Here is a 23,674-nt window from a genome sequence, read left to right on the forward strand (position 1 = left end):
AAGAATGTATCTTAAGCTAACAGTGACGCCTTTCTGTAAAGACTGACTCAGGGTATCAAAGTGAGTAAGTTGTACTACTGGGTACCTTCACCTTACTCTGACTAAAACCAAGACAGATGTGAGCCCTAGCTTTTCTCAAACTTACTCTAGATTAGAAGATGCATTTATGAATAATTAGGCCTCAAATGATTGTTTACGTGTAAAGTAACTTGAGGGGCTTTAGGTATTAAGTGAAGTGAAGTGAAAGTCACTCAGTCGTGTCTGACTCTTTGCAACCCCATGGACTTTACAGTCCATGGAATTCTCCAGGCCAGAATACTGGAGTGAGTAGCCTTTCCCTTCTCCAGGGGATTTTCCCAACCCACGGATCAAACCCAGGTCTCCCGCATTGCAGGCGGATTCTTTACCAGCTGAGCCACAAGGGAAGCCCAAGAATACCAGAGTGGGTTAGCCTATCCCTTCTTCAGAGGATCTTCCTGACCCAGGAATCAAACATGGGTCTCCTGCATTGTAGGCGGATTCTTTACCAACTAAGCTATTAAGGAAGCTTCTATTAATTGTGCAAAGAGCCGACTCATTAAAAAAGACCCTGATGCTGGGACAGATTAAGACAAAAGAAGAGGACAGCAGAGGATGAGATGGTTAGACAGCATTACCGACTCAATAGACATGAACTTGAGCAAACTGTGGGAGATAGTAGAAGACAGGGAAGGCTGGCATGCTGCAGTCCATGGGATCACAAAGAGTCGGATACGACTTGGTGACTGAACAACAACAATTAAGTGTGTTACAAGTTACCTAGAGAATGATATTATAAAATGATACATTCTATATAAAAGAAATTGTGATGTTAAGTCTTCAAAGAAGGTTTGTTGAGAAATTTAAAAAAATTAAGTTTAGTTGCATATGGTCTTAAGACCATAATTTTACCTGTGAAATTTCTTCTCTAACAATAAAGCAAAGTAAATGCACTGAAAGCATTTCAGAGTTTGTCTGTATAGAGGAAATGCTAATTTTATCCAAAGCAAGCACTCATGTTCTTCTAAAATTAACTCTTTCAAATCTTCCACTGTTCTGCCTCTTTATCAGCAAGTAAGGAAACTATCTGGCTTTCATACAGTAAGGCTAACTATGCATTTCCCACCTTAGCTTATAATGTTAAACTCTGGTAGATGTTAACAGTAATCCACAGAATATAATAATGTTATAAACTCTATCTCACAGATATTTGCTTTCCATAATCTAACATTTTGCCCTACACATGCAGAGACTCAATTGGTTTGTTGCTGAAGGTCCCAACAGTCAAAAAATACTGAGTGAATGAAAGACAGCTTTTTTGGGTGATGGGTGGATGCTCTCATGGTTGCAGGTCTCTACCAAGAGACAGATGTCTTCTGAATTAATACCTTAATTTTCAACAATTACTGAGCATCTTCCTTTACCAAGGAAAATCCATTTCAATTCAGTCTAAAATCCTACCAAGAGAAACCTTTATGAATTATCCCTAGGTTTTCACATCTAAATGCCCAAAGGATTTGGTAAAAGCTCTATGATTTAATGATTATTCTTAATTGACTTATTTTTCTCTACTTCATTATTTTGTTTTGAGTTGTGTGTATCATTAACTCCCCAAATCCTCACAATTATTACAGGAGGATTAATTAACCCCTCCTTATCATATGGGAACTAAGGCCTAGATAATTAAGCAACTGACTTCTGACACAAGTTCCCCCTACTCCTTCACCAAACCTACCCTCTCAGTTTCCCCATTTCAGTAGTGGTGACCCCATTTCTCCAGTTGCTCAAGCTAAAAGCCTTGGAATCATCCTTGACTCCATGGTTTCTCTCACACCCTACTTCTGGTCTGACAGTAAATCCTGTGGTTGCTGCTTTCAAGATACAGCCAGTATTTGATCTCATGTTCAAGATGGGCTGAGAAGGAAACGTTATTTCACAGGCCTCCCTGCCTACACAACAGAATGATATTCAACATTCTTGGCATTTATTAACAGAAATCTACCAGTGAAAATAAGAAGTATGTTTGACCTGGTCTGACCACTCATTTTTCATTTATTACACAAAATTTATTAAAAGCCCACCATGGGTAGGGTGGGTTTCCCCAGCAGCTCAGTGGTTAAACAATCTGCCTGCAATGCAGGAGACAAAGGAGATGTGGTTCAGTTCCCTTGATTGGGAAGATCTCTTGGAGAAGGGAATGGTAACCCACTCCAGTATTCTTGCCAGGAAAATCCCACGGAGGGAGGAGTCTGGCAGGCTACAGTCCATATTGTCACAAAGGGTTGGACACAACTGAGCAACGCATGCATGGATTGGATTTCTTCTAGGTATCTGAGATTCAGCAATGAACAAGCTAGGTGAAGCCATAGACTTGAGGAGGGGGAGGGGCTGAGGGACAAGACTCTTGTGGGTAGTAAGGAAAGGCCTCTGGGGAGAGGAATTGGCCCCAAACCTTGGACTGGAAATAGCCTGCCATTTCCAGACAGGGGAGAAGATACACCAAAGGAACAGCAAGTTTGAGCAACTAAATGATGGCCAGTGTGACTAAAATTTAATGATACACAATGAGATGGAAAGAGTTTGCTGGGATTAACATCATGCTGGGTCTTATTAGCTTGTTTAGAAAGTTTGGATTTTATTCTACAATGAAGAGTTATTGGAAAGCGTCAAACAGAAAAATGATTTACTTAAAATCTTCCTTGGTAGCCATGAGGAGAATGGATTACAGAGAAGCAGGACTTATCAGAAAGTTAGTGTAGCAGTCAGGTAGTAGCACAAAGGTAGGATGTGTTTGACAAATGCAGTCCAGTCTTGTGTTCAGTTTACTCATCAAATTTAAAGACATAATAGGGAACTGTTACAAAGGAAAGTGACTAGAATGGGGATGTTGAAACTATGAGCAATGATTGAAAGAACTGGGGATTTTTACCTTAGAGAAGAAGAAACTTGGGTGAGAAATACCACAGCCCTCCTAGTGAGTGAGAAATTGAAGGGTTGCAAGCTTTAGTTTGACTTCAGGAAGAATTAGAACTGCCTAATAATAGACTAAAATCCTTTGGGAAGTAACAGCTTTCTCATGTCAAACATTTATGTAAAAAGTCTGAATGACCAACTACTTATGGTGTGATAGAAGGAAATCATGAATTAGATGGGGAAACAGACTAGATGACTAACAGCTAACTCTATACCTCTAGGCAGAAATAACACGTATAAGAGCTATTTCAAAGATGTGGGGTAGGATTATGAATAAATAACATTATTGACTAAGTGATTCTTAACTGAAACTTATCAAAACCACCTGGGGTTTATCCAAACATCACATACTCTCCAGGGCTTCCCTCATAGCTCAGTTGGTAAAGAATCTGCCTGTAATGCAGGAGACCCCGGTTCCATTCCTGGGTTGGGAAGATCACTGGAGAAGGGATAGGCTACCCACTCCAGTATTCCTGGGCTTCCCTTGTGGCTCAGCTGGTAAAGAACCCAGCTGCAATGCAGGAGACCTGGGTTTGATCCCTGGGTTGGGAAGATCCCCTGGAGAAGGAAAAGGCTACCCATTCCAGTATTCTGGCCTGGAGAATTCCATGGACTATACAGTCCATGGGGTCATAAAGAGTCGGACACGACTGAGTGACTTTTGTTTCACTTCACTTTACATACACTGCCCTCTCAGCTTTTACTCCAACAATTGTGTGTGTGTGGCTATGGGGGTCGGGGCGGGGGGGAGGGGGTGTCCACAACTTACTGTTTAAAATCACTACTGTAATTTATCTTCTCTCATTGACATAAACATGGTACCTCTAACTGGTAAGATGGGAAAAGTATGATGATCACTGAATTGGATATTCAAATATAAAATGAGATTCTAGGGTAAAACCAATGTTTTATATAAAATTATGTATATGACCTAAAAGATGATGCTGTGAAAGTGCTGCACTCAATATGCCTGCAAATTTGGAAAACTCAGCAGTGGCCACAGGACTGGAAAAGGTCAGTTTTCATTCCAATCCCAAAGAAAGGCAATGCAAAAGAATGCTCAAACTACCGCACAGTTGCACTCATCTCACATGCTAGTAAAGTAATGCTCAACGTTCTCCAAGCCAGGCTTCAGCAACACGTGAACCGTGAACTTCCAGATGTTCAAGCTGGTTTTAGAAAAGGTAGAGGAACCAGAGATCAAATTGCCAACATCTGCTGGATCATCAAAAAAGCAAGAGAGTTCCAGAAAACCATCTATTTCTGCTTTATTGACTATGCCAAAGCCTTTGACTGTGTGGATCACAATAAACTGTGGAAAATTCTGAAAGAGATGGGAATACCAGACCACCTGACCTGCCTCTTGAGAAATCTATATGCAGGTCAGGAAACACCAGTTAGAACTGGACATGGAACAACAGACTGGTTCCAAATCGGAAAAGCAGTACATCAAGGCTGTATATTGTCACCCTGCTTACTTAACTTCTATACAGAGTACATTATGCGAAATGCTGGGCTGGAAGAAGCACAAGCTGGAATCAAGATTTCCAGGAGAAATATCAATAACTTCAGATATGCAGATGACACCACTCTTATGGCAGAAAGTGAAGAAGAACTAAAGAGCCGCTTGATGAAAGTGAAAAAGGAGAGAGAAAAAGTTGGCTTAAAGCTCAACATTCAGAAAACTAAGATCATGGCATCTGGTCCCATCACTTCATGGCAAATAGATGGGGAAACAGGGGAAACAGTGTCAGACTTTATTTTTGGGGGCTCCAGAATCACTGCAAATGGTGATTGCAGCCATGAAATTAAAAGACACTTACTCCTTGGGAGGAAAGTTATGACCAATCTAGACAGCATATTAAAAAGCAGAGACATTACTTTGTTAACAAAGGTCCATCTAGTCAAGGCTATGGTTTTTCCAGCAGTCACGTATGGATGTGAGAGTTGGACTGTGAAGAAAGCTGAGCACCGAAGAATTGATGCTTTTGAACTGTGGTGTTTAAGACTCTTGAGAGTCTCTTGGACTACAAGGAGATCCAACCAGTCCATCCTAAAGGAGATCAGTCCTGGGTGTTCATTGGAACGACTGATGTTGAAGCTGAAACTCCAATACTTTGATCACCTCATGTGAAGAGTTGATTCATTGGAAAAGACTCTGATGCTGGGGGGGGACTGGGGGCAGGAGGAGAAGGGGATGACTGCCGGGAGCCAGCACAGGAGTCCCCACCCATGACAAGGTCATGCAGGAGAGCTCTGATGGGCAAGGCGAGTCAGAGCTCGAGGGGGCCTGCCCCCCGGACCTGCCTGAGTGTCTGCCCCAAAACCAAAATCTGTCTGTTTTACTATTTTACGACTTTCACCAACTCTTCTGACATTAACGGGGGGCTATCCCCGACCACCTTTCTCTGTAAGAAAATCAACTTAAAACTCTAGTTAATAAGTCTCCTGGGCATAATAGGAGTGTTTCAATTCAAACCCCTCTGATGACTTTCTAGCTTGCCTGACAGGTTTGTTCAGATTCACAGCCTCCCAACCATGAAAGGCACAGGAAGCTTAAGATATTCTAACAATGCAGAGCTTCTCAGAGAGTTAAAATTGTTAAAATAGAACTAGTAGAGGATTTCTTTGTTGAACTAATGCTTGCTGCCAAGTTTCCATATCCCTTACCTACTGTGTCACTGGGAGTGTATTGATTAATATAGTTGGTGTATAGAAATGTAAGTAGTAGCTTTAATGTTTATAACCTTGGGCCCTTGAGTTAATTTTTTTCTTGTTATAGCCCACCACACTTCTGCCCTATAGGAATGCAACTTTATCTAATGCTTTTGGAGGGTGGCGCCTGACTTTAGAATAATCACCTTTAGAGAAAAATAAGTTTTCTGAAGAAAAGTTAACAGGCCTCCTGGCCAGATGATGTAAATCACCTAAAACTTTTGCATATGATAAGTTTGCAGAAAGAAAGCCTGGCTTCCATAAGGATCAAGGACTGCTGACCTTGCATGACTCTACCCCTTCCCCCATTATCCTCTATGCACAACTTAAGGTATAAAAACTACTTTGGAAAATAAAGTGCGGGCCTTGCTCACCAAAGCTTGGTCTCCCCATGTCGTTCTTTCTCTTTCCTTTTCCTTTTCAGGCTGATCCCCTGGAGCACAAGGGCCCTCTGCGTTCACTTTCCTGCCTGGGCTTCTAAGACCCACTAGAGAAGGTGCCTAAGGTGGGGCACCTTCAGCTATTCGAGAGGGCGCCTGCGGCCTACGTGAACAGAGCAAGTCCTGTGCTGGGGCTTTATTGGCTTTCTGCGTAAACCAAGAAATATCAGCCTCTTTTCTCTCCTCTATTTTCTTAACTGCAAAATTCTTTCCTTATCTTTTTCTCTTTTTATCTATCCTTTCGCCAACGCCGTCCTCCCGAGGGAATCCCTGGATCCAGCCGGGGCTGGACCCCGGCAGACAACAGAGGATGAGATGGTTGGATGGCATCACCGACTCAATGGACATGAGTTTGGGTGAACTCCGGGAGTTGGTGATGGACAGGGAGACCTGGCATGCTGTGGTTCATGGGGTCGCAAAGAGTTGGACACCTGAGCAACTGAAGTGAACTGAACTCACGTATATGATCACTTTCCTGGTCGCTCAGTGGTAAAGAATCCACCCGTCAATGCAGGAGATGTGAGTTCCATCCCTGGATCTGAAGGAAATGGCAACCCATTCCAGTATTCTTGCCTGGGAAATCCTATGGACAGAGGAGCCTGGAAGGCTACAGTCCATGGGGTTGCAAAAGAGTTGGACACAACTTAGTGACTAAACAACAACAACTCCTTCAAATATATACAAGGTACACCTCCATGCACAAAGAACACATTTCCATAAAAGAAGATCACAATAAAATTTCTAACAATAAAATTCAAACCACATTTTTAGTGATGCTTTAGGATTGTGAAGGGGTTTTTTTGATGTATTGACTTGGCTAAGATATAATCCCTAGTTATTTAATCAAAGCCAGAATTCTAAGGTGGTTCCCAAACCCTGCCCCCTGCAAGCCTTTTTTTTAAAAACTCCTTCCCCTTGAGGGATGGGCCTGTGAACATGATGGATTTCATTCCCATGATTATGTTGTGTCACATGGCAAAGGGATTTTGCTGACTGTAAATTAAGGTCCCCAATCAGCTGACTTTGAAAAAGAGTGATTATTTTTGAGGGAGAGGAGGCAAACCTAATAAGACCTTAAAGGATCTGGATTGTTCTAGCCAAAAAAACCCCAAAAATCAACATGTGCAAAGGAATCAATAAGAAGAAGATTATTCTTAGCTGACTTTAAATATGGAAGAGGTTCTGGAGCAAGAATGGAGCAACCTCTAGGAACTAAGCGAAGCCCTCATCAGACATCCAGCAAAGAAACAGGGACCTCAGTTCTACAACCACAAGGAAATTAATTTTTCCACAACCATGTGTGCTTGGAACATACCCTGAGCTTCTGATGAGAACACAGCCTTCAAACATCTTGATTTTAGCCTCATAAGACTGAATGGAGAACCTAGTTATACCATGACCACAACTGTGATCTACAAAGTGGTGAGCTAATAAATGGGTGCAGTTTAAAGCTGCTACATTTGTGGTTGTTTGCACATGCACTAGAAAACCAACACAAGGATCTCAAAATGCCTTCATGTCAACATTAGGAACATAACATATTTCATGTTGATAATAACGGAAATGGCAACTTTTCTAAACTTGAACAGACCTTTTAAAACAAAACCCTAAGAGCTTACTCAGAAAAAAAGTAAAGATTTATGCTTCTAAGTTTTTGAATCACTATACTATACATACAAATAAGAGTAACACATTGTATAACTATTATTATTTACATTTAGTGATTTAGTTGTTTACAAGATGTTTTCATAGCAACCATATACAGTGGTAGTAAACATACTGGTTTTAAAGAAAGACAAAACTAGGTTAAAATCCTGTCTATGACACTGATTTTGAACAAGTACTCAAAATCTCTTACTTCATGTGTTAAATGGTAAGACTGATAACTAACTCCCAGAGTTCTTAAATTAAAGACACAATAAACATAAACTACTTGGTATGTGCTCTTATAAGATTATTTTACCATGGTACTGTACTATCACTTCCCTGAAATCAGGGATTTCGCCTTAGTCATCACTGAATCCACTGTGCCCAGGACACTGCCCAGCACACAGGAGGTGCTCAATAAATCTCTGGTTAAGTAAGCAAGACATTTTGAGAAAGACTTTGATGAAATGGTCCGCATTTAGCGGGTAAAAACAGAGGGCCTGACAGGTTGACTTTCTTATCCAAATTTTCTTGAACTAGAAAATAAAAATGCATATAAAAAGCTTTCTAAATTTGAGTCCTGTGCTTTGTCCATGGTACCATATTATACATAGGCACCAGAGGTATATAAAATATATATATATATATATATATATATAAAAGATTTTCTATATATTTGACAGTAGTTCTAAAATACTGTACTTAAAAGTATGGCACAAAGAATGGCCACCTTAATTCACATTCTACTAAGTACAATTCTCTATGACACAATTTCAGTTCCTCATCTGTGCCTAAAAAATTGGTTTCTATTACCTAAATCCCCAATGTCCATATAAGGGCAAGTTCCATGATCACAATACATTTGTATTCCACTGTAACAGTCCTGCTCCAGTTAACTTTTTGTTGGAAGAAGGTTCTTTTTTTTTTTCCCCAGTAAAAAATGGATGCAAAACAATGATATGACAACAGCAGACGCTAGCAAGGATGTGAAGAAATGAGATCACTCATATGTTGCTGACGGGGTGTCAAATGGACCAAGCACTCTGGAAACCAGTTCGATGGTTCCCTTAAAAACTAAGCATACACATGCAAACAACCAAATAATCTGTACTTATTCAGAGAGGTGAACACTATGCCCACCTAAAAAACCTCTACATGATTAATCCACTGCAACTCCAATTGTAATAGCCAAAAACTGGAAACACTCAAGATGTCCTAAAACAGGTGAACAGTTAAACAAGCTGTGATATGCCTATACCATGGAATATTACTGAGCCAAAAAACACAGAAAGAGAACAAACTGATACAGGCAACAACTTGGTTAGATCTCAAGGGCACTGTGCTGACCGAAAAAAGCCAGTCTCAAAAGATTACACACCGTATAATTTCATTTACATAACAGCGCTAATGTGACAAAACTATGGACAAGGAGAACAAATCAGTCCTTGCCAGGTTAGCGTGAGGGAGAGCTCTGTGCTAAAGAAATCGTTCTACATCCTGATTGCAGTGGTAGTTACACAAATATACATATCACAAAATGACAAAGAAATATCCACACATTGTACCACTGTCAACTTCCCAGTTTTGTTTTTTTTAAAGTTACACAAGATTTAAGCATTAGGGGTAACTGAGCAAAGAGTACACAGCACCCAGCACTGTTCTGTATTATTTTTGTGAATCTTTTATTTCTGTGAACTTCCTGTGATTCTATAGTTATTTCAAAAAATAAACAATGAGTGCAAAGCCAAATGTCTGAGACCTCTGGTAGAATTTTATACATTCTCGCCAATGAATACTTCCTCAATGAATACTTCCTCCAATGAATACTTCTCTCCAAACAATACTTCCTCATTTGAATGGCCCCAAAGTAAACATAGTTCATATTTTTATAGGGTACTTTGAAAATAAAGAAAAATAAAACAATCACAGACACACAAAATTATAAACTTTCTCTTCATCTCCAGATGCTGGTATTCCTTTCCCATTCATCTTCATTCCATCTCCTGGCCTTTTGAGTCTCATATCTTGAGATTACCTCTCGGTGACCTACACAACTACCAAATGATTGATCCCTATGTCTTGTTTTTTCATTCCAATGAAACTGTACATTCCTTCAGAAAAAATTTCAACTAGATATTAGATTATGCAATTCCAGATTCGACCCCCTGTTGAAGGGTATACTTTAAAATAAACAAAACAAAAAAAGCTCTTCAGCCTAAATTACTACAAATTAATACAAGTTACAATGTAAGAGAGATTTCTGAGCAGAAAAGCCTTCCAGATTCTGCTAGCCTACTCGAAGCCATCTCTCAACCTCTCCTCATGGTGCAAGAATCCCTCTTACAACTGCAGGCCAGCTTCACAGCTTGACACCATCCTTTATAAAACAAACATCCAAAGAACACAATTCACAACTGTAAAGCACTTCAGTTCACATAGTGCTTGTACACAAGGGACCTCATTTGGTGCTCATCAGACTGTTAGGATAAGACATAAAGGCAGGAATCTATCTTCATCCCCATGTTAGAGATGAGGCAACTTGACTTGGCAAAGTAACTTCTCAATAGCATAAATGTGAACAGTTAAGTTGCAGAATAGGGGATATAACCTGGATCTGCTGATTTCATAATACTAAGCAATGTCAAAGGATTCTATCAACCCAAGCACCTCATTGCCAGTGTGGTAACAGACATTTATTAATGGTAAATGCAAGAAGAACAGAGGCAAATAGTGGATCCAATGGAACTGATCTGAGTCCAGGAAAAGAGCAGATTCTCAAAATATGGTCTAATCCTGAGATCAGTAATATAGCTAGCAATTCTAAATAGAGATTTTAAAACAGAAAGCTGAAATGTACCTCTGTGTGGCTGAAGAACTTAGCTGGCACTGCAAGGAATAGGAAAGAAATGAAAACTTTTTACTCAGCTAACTTTACTGCTTTATGCAACTCACCAACTCAGAAATGGCAGGATCGTGCTACTATAATCAAAGCTGAATTTAAATATATTAAATTGAATCCCTAGCTCTCCCACATCTTAGCCAAGGTGGGGAGGGGGGAACAACACCAAAGCAAGGCTAAGCACAGGAAATCTCAAGGAATCAGCTATGATAACATGATTTTTAATATTCTTATTCTCCTCCTAATCTGTTCTTTCCAGAGGAAGCATGTTTGGGACTTGGCAACCCTTGATCAAAGTGTAAGGTTAAAAAAAAAAGGTGAAATAATTGGGAAAAAGGCTTGAAAATTAATCACATGAAAGAAAGTACTTCTGATGGCAGCAAACAAAACCTCAGAGGAGATGACCCCTGGACTGCTCCCTGCAAATGTCACAGTCCTCAGACCTAAAGTTTGAGGACCATACAATGCACAAATTATCAACCAACAAAGGAGATTTATTGAGAAAAGGAGAAGAGCAAATAAGATAAAACTCACGATCTTAATGCTGCTAAACACTCCAACATTTAGTATTAATAGTATGCTTTTTGATTCAAAGAAGTTCCTAGCCCCATTTTACCCTCCTTTAACAGGATCATGTTGCTGCAGAAGAAATAACAGGGAAACTTTATAGAAGTCTTACCAACACGATATTTTAGTTCTATGATGGTTTCCCCTTCTCTGCTCAATTCCGTTACTTCGCAAGTGTAGTTTCCTAAGACGGCATCACTCTTAGCCATCTTCAAAGAGGCAATGCCACGCAGTAATTCTGATGGTGTGATTTTTGCACTAGAAAAGTTACTGCTGGACTTGGACATCCGCTGACTTCCATCAAAGATGAAAATGTTTTCTCCTTTAAATTTCCATCTGACATACAATTCAGTAATGTTCTTCGTCTCCACATTATTAACAAAACATGGGATGACAACGGTTTGATTGCAAAGGGTATATTCTACCGATTTGATTACATTAAATATTAGTTGAGCTGAACCTGGAAAAGAGAAATAAAATTGTTTCATTTCATACAGAACACTATGAGATCTTAGGTATGTTACAAATTCTTAAGATAAAGAGAAGTGCTTCTATTGTTCACTTAAGCAAGTGAGCAACTATAGAGAAGATGGGTGAAGTGAAAAGAACAAATTATTTTAATATTAATGTGCTCAGCTGATAGACAACACTGTACCTCTTCTTTATTCATTCCCTCTAACACAAAATATACATTCTCATGTATCCTGGGAATAAACTCAGCAACTGTGTTAGAACATGCAGATGTAGTATCTGGCTTTGGAAACTCTGAAGCTTGTGCATTCTGATATTTAAAGAAAAATACTTACTTTACTATGAGAAAATTTTTAAATTGAAAGTAAAACCAAATAATATATTCAGTCTCAACTTCTATACATTTTCTCCAAATAGAACTTGCTAAACTGATAGGAAGTTTATTTCTATGCCTAGGTTGCATTTCCAAAAAAGGTAGCAGGCTCCACTGTACTTAAATATAAAAAGTAAATCACATGAATCACATCACATCTTTCCACTAGGATGGTAAGCCTTAGAATGCTAAGGATTAAGGAAAAAAAATATTCTCTACAGCTATTTTCCCATTGCAAGATACAGACAGCCACAGACATTCAGTATGCATGTATCATAAAGGATTATACACAATTGAATGGCATTTTCCCACTCCCACATTTCACTGAAACTAAGGAACAACTTCCAAATATATTACAGGCGTCCTTTTCTTCTAGAAACCACAAACCACCCAAAACAAAGCTAAGATGCAAGCTGAAACCAAGAACGGATACTACTAATAAGTAGCATGTATCAGATCAACTCTTTTCAATAGTATAAACTACTGGTTGTTGCCTTATAAAAGAGAGGTTGAGAAATGGGTCCCCTTTCATGTGGAATGTGCAAAAATGTGGACAAACTGTACTTGTCCTCCATATTCTTCAGCCACTTATGACTTCTTTCATGTAAGCAGTGAGTTGGTGTTTCCTTTCAAAAAAGGATTGACAGATATAAATAAAACCTTAGGTTTAATTGTTCATCTTTAAGATTTTTCCTTTATCAGGGGCACAGGATATTATTACTCTAGGAACATAATTACTCTTCAATAAATGCCCACTGAATTGAATGCTGGGCTGCTGCATGGAATATGAACTGAACAATGCTCAGAAGCCTGAGAACAAATCCCATCTCTGTCTGTCACTTTTCAGGGTGCAACCTTAAGCAATTTGCTTAACTTTCTATGCCTTGGTTTACTCTCTATAAGTAAGAGGATCAAAAAATGAACACTGGGCTGCTTCACAGAATTGTGCATGCTAAGTTGCTTCAGTCATGTCCGACTCTCTGTGACCCTATGGACTGCAGCTTGCCAGGCTCCTATGTCCACGGGATTCTCCAGGCAAGAATCCTGGAGTGGGATGCCACGCCCTTCTCCAGGGGATCTTCCTGACTCAGGGATTGAACCTGCATCTCTTGCGTCTCCTGCAATGGCATGCAGGTTCTTTACTACTAGCGCCACCTGGGGAGCCCCTCACAGAATTGTGGTCGGCATCAATGGAGAAAACATTGGTAAGTGCTCTGTACTGTGCTATAAATATGTAAGGTCATACTATTAAAACTAGGCACTCCAGCATCTTAATGTAATGCTCTGGACCTTCTCTGACTGGCAGGTCTAAACATTTCTGGGAACTGCAGTCTAAATCAACCCTGTGGTCATCCACAGTTCACCTTCCCCCAGTTCTCTCCATTTCTAGCCACCTAAGTATCAGGAAGCTCCAGACAAAACCTGGACTTCCAACTGCATTCTTCAAAACACTGGAGTTATGAATTACTTCCCCTGAGAAATAAGCACTGGGTGGAGACTATAGAGTGTACAAGGACAGAAGAAAGTGGTTATGATGCTGGAATTAGAAAGGAAGGAAAGTGTCAGAAACTATGGTCAATGATTTTGAAACGGACTAAAAGATTATCGGGAGTCCTTTCAACGGGCTGCTGGGCCTTATCAGACAGATCCATTTGGAATAACTCTATAGCAGCCTGGGCCTCTTGCCAAGACTAGGCTGTTTTTACAGTTTTGTAAGATGTAGGAAACTGATGGTAATGCAAATGATTCATATCCATAGAGATACAAACAAACTTTGTTCTGCAGTTGATTTGGACCTGTTAGAAGAGAGGAATTTTTTTAAAAATGACGTTTTAGGGACTTCCCTGGCAGTCCAGTGGTTAAGACAGTGCTTCCACTGCACGGGGCATGGGTTTGATCCCTGGTTGGAAAACTAAGATCCCACATGCCACACAGCATGGCAAAAAAAAAAAAAAAAAAAAAAAAAGATTTTATTGCCCTGAGGATACTGACCAACTTTGCATCTATCCACAGATTCATTTCACCATTCCTGACTGCCTATATGTACATGTGTCTATTCTTTCAATTCTTTTTTTAAATTAATATTTATTTGACTGCATTGGGTCCTTAGCCACAGCATGCAGGATCTTTAATTGTGGTGTGCAAATTCTCAGTTGTGGTATATGGGATCTAGTTCCCTGACCAGAGATCAAACCTGGGCCCCCTGCACTGGGAGTGCAGAGTCTTAGCCACTGGACTGCCAGGGAAGTCCCTTCCAATTCTCTTTTAAAACCAAGATGGTTATACCATCTTGTTGGTTTGCTTGTTAACTAATGTGTGAAATAAAAACTTAGACACATGAGCATTTCATATTTGTTTGAGTCAAACTATACCTCTTAAAAATTATCCTTTAATTAAAGAGATACAAGTGAAGAGCTAAGTTACCTCAGCAAACTTTTTTAGAAGCGACGGGGAAGCCTGGTGGGCTGCCTTCTATGGGGTTGCACAGTCAGACACGACTGAAGCGACTTAGCAGCAGCAGCAGCAAGTGAGTACAAAGTGGTCAGCAAGCACTCAGTGACTTTATAACTTGTGTTTGGAAAATGAATTTTCTAAAGCATACAGAAAGCACTGATTCCACTGCAGTATTTGTTGTAATATCAATACAGCCCTTTTTATAGCTGAAGCAATTTAAGTTTAATAAATGCTGTCAATAAAATTCAAAGTGAAATTGATCTGGATCAACTATAATTTGAATAATCCTTGCACTAACAATTAATAAATACAGTCCAAAAATGTTGCTTCATCAGCTGTTAACTACAACTTCACCCTCTACAAACATTTGTTAAACAGCTATTAAGCAGTGAAATTATTTGATTTGGTTTTTCTCTATTTTGCCTACTGCCTTCTGATGAAACAGCAAAGTGAAGAAAGGATCTAAAATATACAGAGCAAATAAAGGATCATATAGATAATTATCATGAATAAGTAAATTCTGAATAATCAAGAAATGCCTACAGCAGTCTAATCAGATAGAAGTATAACCATTGATAAGTATAACCATCCATGATGCTGGAGTTACAGATAAATTAACAAATGAAATGGGGAAATTAACATATCAAATGCCAAAAATATTGGACCTTACAACTTCTATGAATACAAACTGCCAGCTCAAACCATCTCATCTGATCTGAAACACTTAACAGGAGGTGAGGATACAACAATGAAAAAAATGTAGGAATCATCTTTAAAAAACTTAGAATTCTCACCTGGGGGACTGATGAAAGTGAAAGTAAAAGTCTCTCAGTCGTGTCCCACTCTTTGTGATCCCATGGACTATACAGACCATGGAATTCTCCAGGCCAGAATACTGGACTGGGTAGCCGTTCCCTTTTCCAGGGGATCTTCCCAACCCAAGAATCAAACCTAGGTCTCCTGCATTGCAGGCGTATTCTTTACCAGCTGAGCCACAAGGGAAGCCCTGGGGGACTGATATATACTTTTTATAACCCAAGGTTGTTAAGTGCTTTCTTTCCTATATGAACAAAGTGCTATGGATGGGCAAGAGAGTAATTAGTCTTTAGACTTATAGGAAAATGTTTGTTGCTACTACAGGAAAAACAGAAGACTATCATAGACTCTGTCCATTTATTTAAGCCTTCATTCTTTTACCTTTTCACATGTTCCATGGAAAATTTCTCTCCTTTAGAACAACTCTGAAAATACTCTCCTTTTGTAAGAGCTTATCCAATACTCTCCAAAAGAGCCCTCCCTTCCTAATTACTTCAAATTGAGTCCTCCAGATAAGAAACCAGAAGCTTCCAATACTTCCCCCTGGACATTCTCCTGCTGCCCTGCCTATCCACACCTCGCTTCCCCTCACTTCTTCCACTTCAGAAATGAACTCCTTCACTTGAGAGCTAGTTTCCATTTCTGTCTCCATGCTCATCAATATCAAGGACTTCCCCTAGTTGTTTACCATCCTGTGACATCCCCCAAGTTCATTTACAATAAGTTTTTAAAATCTTTTTAAAATACTTGAATATCAGCCAATTGAAAAAAAAATCCTTTGTACTTGTCTCTCTCTTTCCTAGCATCTAGAAAGATAATCTAAATGCATTTCTTCATCTCTTACTTCCTACATCCCTGCTACCTGGCCTCCACCTTGCCTTCTTCACTACAACGGCTCTTGCCAACGTCGCCAATCATCCCATGAAAATGGAATGCACATGGTTCGCTCTCCATTTTGACTTCTCTACAGTTCTTGAGCCTGTGGGGAGCCCCTTTCTTGTCTCTTGGCTTCTGTATCTCTGAATTTCCTCCTAGTGCTTTCTCCACCTCATAGCAGCTTGCTTGCTTTACTGAAATCTATTCCTTGACTCACAATACATATTAGGTTGCTAAGGACTTCCTACCAAGCCCTGACCCCCACCCCTCCCCACTCCAGCATTCTCCCTAACTCCAGGTTTTAACTACCCACACATTTTATTAACTAGGTTCCGCCTTTCTCCTTAGCTGCAGAGCTTGAGAAGACAACCATGTACTATGTGTTTCCACTTGGATATACTACAGTTACTTCAGAGTCAACATGAACAAAAATCTATCTACTTTCTGCCTACATTCATCCCAAATCCTCACCTCCCTAAAGTACTTTTTATTATCTAGCAGTCAAGCAGACCTAGAGAAGAATCATGCTAGATTCTGCCCTCTCCTCAGCCAGGCGAGTTCTGGGTAGGCTCAACCTATGTAACTGCTCCTAAATCCAATGTCTGCTATATGAATTAACTAGACATTCATCATTTCTGCCTTGAACTATTGCTGCAACCCCTAACTAGCTCCCTGCCTTCAGCCTCAAAGTTTCCCCATCCCAGACATGCATTTTGCACAGTTCCCAAAATAACTGTTCCAAACACAAATGTGCACTCCTTTGCCTAATATACTTTAACAGCACCCCTTCCCCCACTTTCAGGCTAAATTCAAGTGCATTATCATGGAATACAAACCAAGTCCTTCAGGATCCTGTCCATCCTCACCTCCTACACTCTCTTATTTCCCAAGTAAGCTTCAATCATAATGACCTAGCAATTCCCAGATATGCAAATGTACTCTCATCTCCAGGCCTTTCCCCACTCATACAAGCTGTTACCCAGCCTAAGGAGGCCCATACCTTTCACTGGAGGTACAAGTAAGAGCACACACTTGGCTCAAGACTTAGCACTTCCTAGGTGTATAACCTTAGGCAAGTTACTTAATTTCTGTATCTCAGTTTCCTCACCTATAAAATGTGACCAGTGATCATGTACACCTCATAGAGATTTTGTTGAGATTTAACGAGATAATGAACATGGAGTTCCTGCTGCAATGCCTTTCACTTACACAGCAAACGTTCAATAAATGGCAGCTACAATTCACTAACTTTGGCTCTTCCTGAAGGCACAGCTGAGATGTTCAACCCAGTCCCCATCATTGCTACTACTCAACTCTATTCTTCCCTCCGTACTGCTCCTATTCCCCCCGTTCAAGCGCTGTTGCTCAGTTCCAAATTTTGTAACTACTGTTTTACTCTACTGATTTCTCCATTAGGATAAAAAGGTAGAAACACAAGGACAATGTATTCATTTGATATCCTGTGGATCTAATTCAGGGTCCAGCCAGTAGGGCTCAATACATTCCTCCTGAATGTAAAAATTTAAAGTATGAATCCCATGAAAAGAAAATCTAAATATCATATCAGGGAAGATTCATTCCTCTTCCTTATTTCAAGAGACTCCTCCAATGTTTCTTACTTCTATAGCCCTAATTGTAGTATTATGAGGCTACATATTTTAATGAAAAATCTAAACCAAGTTGGATGCAGATTGGATGGAACAGTTCCTTTAAAATCACTTGACATCTCTAAGAATGCTCCTCCTACCGGGCGGTGTTTAAACTGGATGAGTTGCAATGTCCTAGAAAAGGAAGGGCTTTTCAGGCCATAACAAGTACAGAGGAATACAGAAAGAATACCCGAAGGGCAATGATTATTCAAGTGAACTCCAGGAAAAGGGGCTGGAAAAGATGATTAAGACTTACTGTAAAGGCTTCCTTGAATGTCATTGTGGGAAGTCTGGAGCTGATAACCTAAGTAATGGCAAACCACTCAGACTTAATGACATTAAAAAAATAACAATAACACAGCAGTATGAAGGGTGAATTGAGGACAGGAAGAGCTTTGGGAAAGGAGATTCATTAAAAGATGGCTGCAATAATCCAGGAAAATGACAAGTGAAGAGAAGGCCAAAAATAATAGTGAAAGAACAAAAAAAGCAAACGGACTAAGTCAGATGTGAGAGGTAAAGGAGAAGAAGCAAGAAGAATTACAGTTATTAACTAAAATGGTATGTATAACTATTTAGATTGTGGATTAACTATACAGTAAAGATACTTAGGAGATTCAGCAGTAAATATTCTTTCAATATTCAATAGTCTGAGTATTAAAAGTACCAGTGGCACACTGAAATGGAGATGTCCAGTAGATCCCAGGATATGTCAATGTGGATTTAAGAAGAAAGGTCTGGGCTACAGAGACTTGGGAATTACCAAGAATATAGCTGGTAACTGAAACTGTGAGCATAAACAAGATCACTCAGAGAGTCCCTGCAAACAGAGCAGGTACCAGAGAATAAAATGCTGGGGAATATCAATATTTATGGAGCAAATAGTTAAAAAGGAACAAACTAAGGATGTGAGAAAAGAGGTGAAGTAGGTGAGGCAGCAAATAACACCACTGCAGACACAATGGAAGGGTCTTAACTATGGACAAAATAGATGTTAAGCAGGGTGAGTAAAAAAAAAAGAAACCTCTAGATTTAAATTTTCATTCTTAGCTTCTTTATCTGCAGCGATGTCAGCAGACGAGGGACTGGAGTCAGACTGTGTTTGGGAAGTGAAGGGGAGGGGAGAAAGAAGAGGCAGTGATTCTCTATGAATAAATTTGGCAGCATAAGAAAGCAGGCTTCCTTCGTGGCTCAGCTGGTAAAGAATCCGCCTGCAATGCGGGAGACCAGGGTTGGAAAGATCCCCTGGAGAAGGGAAAGGCTACCCACTCCAGTATTCTGGCCTGGAGAATTCCATGGACTGTTTAGTCCATGGCGTCGCAAAGGACTGAACGACTTTCACTTTCACTTTTGTGGGCTTCCCTGCTGGCTCAGATGCTGCCTGCAATGTGGGAGACCCAGGTTCTATCCCTAGATCAGGAAGATCCCCTGGAGAAGGGAACGGCAACCCACTCCAGTATTCTTGCCTGGAGAATCCCATGGACAGAGGAGGCTGGTGGGCTACAGTCCGTGGGGTTGCAGAGTTGGACACAACTGACTGAGTAACACACACAAGAGAGCAGAGAAAGAAGGCAATAATGGAAAGAGCATGGAACCGCTCTTCTTGTTTGTTTTTAATATGGAGTCAAACTTGAGCATGTCTTCAAACTAAGATGAAGGAATCAATGAAGAGGGAAAGATCTAAGGTACAAGACTGAAGGATTAAGGTGATCAGGCAGGTCTCCAAAATGGTGGAAGTGCAAGACCTGTAGACAGGGGGGGTCCTTCCTTGGAAAGGTGAATAGGGGCACTTCCGACACTGGGTGAAGGAGGAGAATGAAATGAATGTTGTCTAAGATATTACAGACAAGTTTAGTAATGGTGGGTGGGAAGTTGAAAGAGTCCACACCACACATCACTATTTTCTGCAGCAGAGTAGGAAGTTAATTATTTGTTCAGGATGGATGATCAGGAATGGGGTAAGAAGCCCCAGCAGTCACTAAGGTAAATGAAGCAAAGCTCATGAGTCAAGACACTTGCTAGAAATGAATCCATCTAATTTCTGCCATCAGGCTTGGGTTCTGGTATGAAGAACTGGAGTCTCAAACTGAATCAGGTTAAATTTAGGGTCAAAGCTAGGATTTAGTCAGATCTCTCCTCAACAGAGACCAAATAAAGTCAGGTTTTTAAAAAGGCAGGTGTCCACAGGTGTTTGGTTCTGACTCAAACTGATCTCCCACTGGGGTTTTAAATGGTCCCTATAAGAACAGAAGTAGTCAACTTAGAGTTATAAGGCCCAGGGCAGTTTAAAGGCAGTAACATCCACAATTACAGCCTTTTCAAGCACTTAAAATATATTAAGTACTATTGAGGTATAAAAACAAAAAAATCCCTTCTCTTTATAAACTACATTTAAGTTATTAAGAGGCATACAGTCTGAAATTTGTCTGTATGCCCAAGAAGGCCTTGCAAATGCTTAAAGCATAACATGGGTTCATACTTACTTGAAACAGAATAAGCAATGTTGACAGGCCCTGCACTTCCCCAATCCCTTGACTTACTGTTTAACTTGTGTGTGTGTGTGTGTGTGTGTGTGTGTGTGTGTGAGTCGCTCAGTCATGTCTGACTTTTTGCAACGCCAACAGGCTCCTCTGTCTATGCAATTCTCCAGGCAAGAATACCGGAGTGGACTGCCATTCCCTTCTCCAGGGGATCTTCCCAAACCAGGGACTGAACCCAGGTCTCCCACATTGCAGGCAGATTCTTTACCATTTGAGCCATTAAGTTCAAATATGCACTTAATTTAAATCCGAATTTAAATCTCAAACCCTGGGATTGGCCAGATTCTGATGGCTCAGTGTTAAGTAATCGACCTGCAATGCAGAAGACACAGGAGATGAGGGTTCAATCCCTGGGTCTGGAAGATGCCCTGGAGGAGGAAATAGCAATCCACTCCAGTATTCTTGCCTGAAAATTCCCATGGATGGAGGAACCTGGTAGACTACAGTCCATAGGGTCGCAAAGAGTAGGACACAAATGAGCAACTGAGCACACACACATCATGGAGATGGAATAAAATATTCAGAGCAGGGTGCAGCTTCTAATTCCTGTTTCAACTCCATGTAACCACAGAGAATGAAAATCCAGACTCTACTGTCTTAGTCTAGGTATATCACAATCAAATTTCCTGAGTGCTCTATACATTTTTTTCACTTTAGTACTACAATGTGTTTAGCAAAACTGATTCTACACTATCATTCTTGTTCTTTTATCATAGAAGAAATATCAGCACTAGTACACAGAGTGAAATTTGCTTTCTCACAGCCCAAGAGTGTATTATATTAGGCTGAGCCACAAGATACAGAAATTTTTTTCTTGTATAAAAAGGTATGACAGCAAAATAAGCTAAAAGAGGGGTAAAATGGTTACATGAAAACTATGTCTCTAAAAGAAGATGAATGTATTTAAAAAAATGACGCCTATTCTAGCTAGAGTTGATTTAATATTAAGGAATGCAAACTTAGTTTTAATAATGCATTTTGGATTTACAATGTTTATCAATTTTGGGGAAACCACCTATTTCTCTATTTTAGAACCTGGCCTTTCAAATCTTCATTAACAACTCAGTGGCAAACATAAAACATCTGCCAAAATACAGATGACAGCATAAGCAAGTGTCCTAATAGTAGGCACTTAGCTCGATGCTTTAGCACCCTGCCTCTAGACTGCTGGGCGGCCCCGGAAATAAGTACATTTAAAGAGGCATTTACTTCCTTAAAATGGCAAATTGTGGTTCAAAGTAATGTATCTGTTAGGAGAAAAGAAAACATTTTTGTTTAAGCCAACTAAATTACTACTAGACTTAGACAATAAAAATGCTTTAAAATCATGTGTACCCGTGATTCTAAAAACTCACTTTAAATAAAGAAAAATCATTCAACCGCTGAAAAGACGGTTCCTATCAGTGTCATTATCTGAGTAACCTTTTATTTACCAGTTAGTGAATATCACTGAAACTGATGATGTGCTTTCAAACAACATATAATTGGACATATGGAGGAGGGAGGAGGAAAGGAGAATAGTAATAATTCATTCTGTATCTTGTAAACCAATACAGAAAACTGTATTTTGCCTGTAATTAAAAGGAATGGGCATTTTAAATAACTTTCTTTACTGTAAAGATCAACTGAATCTGTAGTGGCTACCAGGAAATAGCCTTTGACCACCAATCATTTATAAATGAAACCGAAAGCAAAATCAAACCTGAGTACAAATAAACATACAAATCCATGACTTCCTTACTCATTTGAGAATCTAAATTCAGCCTTCCAAATACTTGGGTTTACAAGTACTTGTGTTCTGAAATGTAACATTTCTTCCTACATGCTCTTTTAAAACTACATATTAAACACACATGCACAAAAATACATTATAGCTTATGACAAACACTATCCCTTCCTGTTTTATATTCAACACTTAACAACTCAAATGTATAATATCTCTGTTTTGTTTTGTTTCTTAGGTCATTATTAACTAAGTACAATAAAAGACCATAAATTCTGAATTCTAAGACTCTGTAGGGACTTGAGCATATTAATATTGTATGTAAATGAAAGCTAATCATACGTGATCATACCTATTACTAAAGGAGGCCTAACCATTTCTATCCTCAAAAGTACCATTCTAGCAGTTCTTTCTAATCTACTTGAAAATAGGACCCTTGTTTTTAAAACAGTGCATGATTCACATTTTTTTATGCTTCAAACTAGCTTTGAGACCACCGGTCTGATTTAGTAATATTTTATTAAAAATTCATTACCGGGTTCAGTATAAGGCTTTCCGATCATACAACAGGTTTCTGAAAGCAGTATTATCTGAGCTATGATGGTAACGGGAAACAAGATGTTAAGGATGATAACAGAAAACACTACCTTACCTAGTATCAACCCTTTAGATAACAGAGATTGATTATTAAGAGCTCCAACATCCCAGGAGGTTTCACAGAAGGGAAAGAAGCTAAGTCGGGACATAAGGGCATTTTGTAAACAGCTTGAAGTCACAAGCCTTCACAAATGGTAGAGGGAGGGTAATAACCCATTTAAAATCTAATTAATTTAGCATTCCAGAATTAAATGTAACAACTGCTTGATACTACTACTCTAACTCAATTCTGAATTTTACAAAAAGTTCACAACAGAATGTATAGATATGAAGCATGACAGGCACTATAGAGCCACGAAAATTCCTATTCCTTCCTCAGTTTTTACAGGCGAAGCACACGTTCTAAAAAAGCGAAATGGATTCCAAAAGCTTGGGGGGCCAAAATGTCTTTGGCGTTGAAAGACACCAAATCCCACTCTACCGCAAATGTGTTTTGACTAGAGGTTACTATCTTCATACTTGAAGCGAAATCTGGATTACTTTTAAAACGGTTCCCCTAAATAATGTAGGAAAACTTGAACGCGCAATTTAGAACGCGTATTGAAGTGGTTGATGGTGGTGGGGCGTGGGGGTAGAGTTTCCACCCAGTAAGCTATATTCCTAGGGTTAAAAAAAAAAAAAAAAAAAAAGCCAGAGAATCTTCTGATTAAACGCTGGGTTGGAAATGAAACTTAATTGTGTCCTTTACGTCCTCTTAACTCCTATGTTCGTGTGGGAGGGCAAACGGAGGAAACCCCTTCTAGCAGACTTTGCCAAAATGCGTACTTGCATCACAAGAGGCTGGGGCCCTCCTACTCTCCTTCCTTCAACCCCCAAAACGTTTAAAGCACGGGGAGGGACGGGTACCCTAACAGCT

At 39.7% G+C, this 23,674-nt stretch overlaps 1 protein-coding gene across 1 annotated transcript in view; it reads right to left on the minus strand.

The window, feature by feature from the left end:
• The window catches only part of CD47 (CD47 molecule), a 63,218-nt gene that overhangs the window by 38,964 nt on the left and 580 nt on the right, over window positions 1-23,674 (minus strand). Inside the window, exon 2 of the mRNA XM_055568071.1 lies at window positions 11,372-11,719. Within this exon, the coding sequence (XP_055424046.1) occupies window positions 11,372-11,719 (348 nt within the window). The remainder of the gene's footprint in view (window positions 1-11,371; window positions 11,720-23,674) is intronic.

The sequence above is a fragment of the Bubalus kerabau genome, chromosome 2, assembly GCF_029407905.1.
Source record: "Bubalus kerabau isolate K-KA32 ecotype Philippines breed swamp buffalo chromosome 2, PCC_UOA_SB_1v2, whole genome shotgun sequence".
NCBI lineage: Eukaryota > Metazoa > Chordata > Mammalia > Artiodactyla > Bovidae > Bubalus > Bubalus kerabau.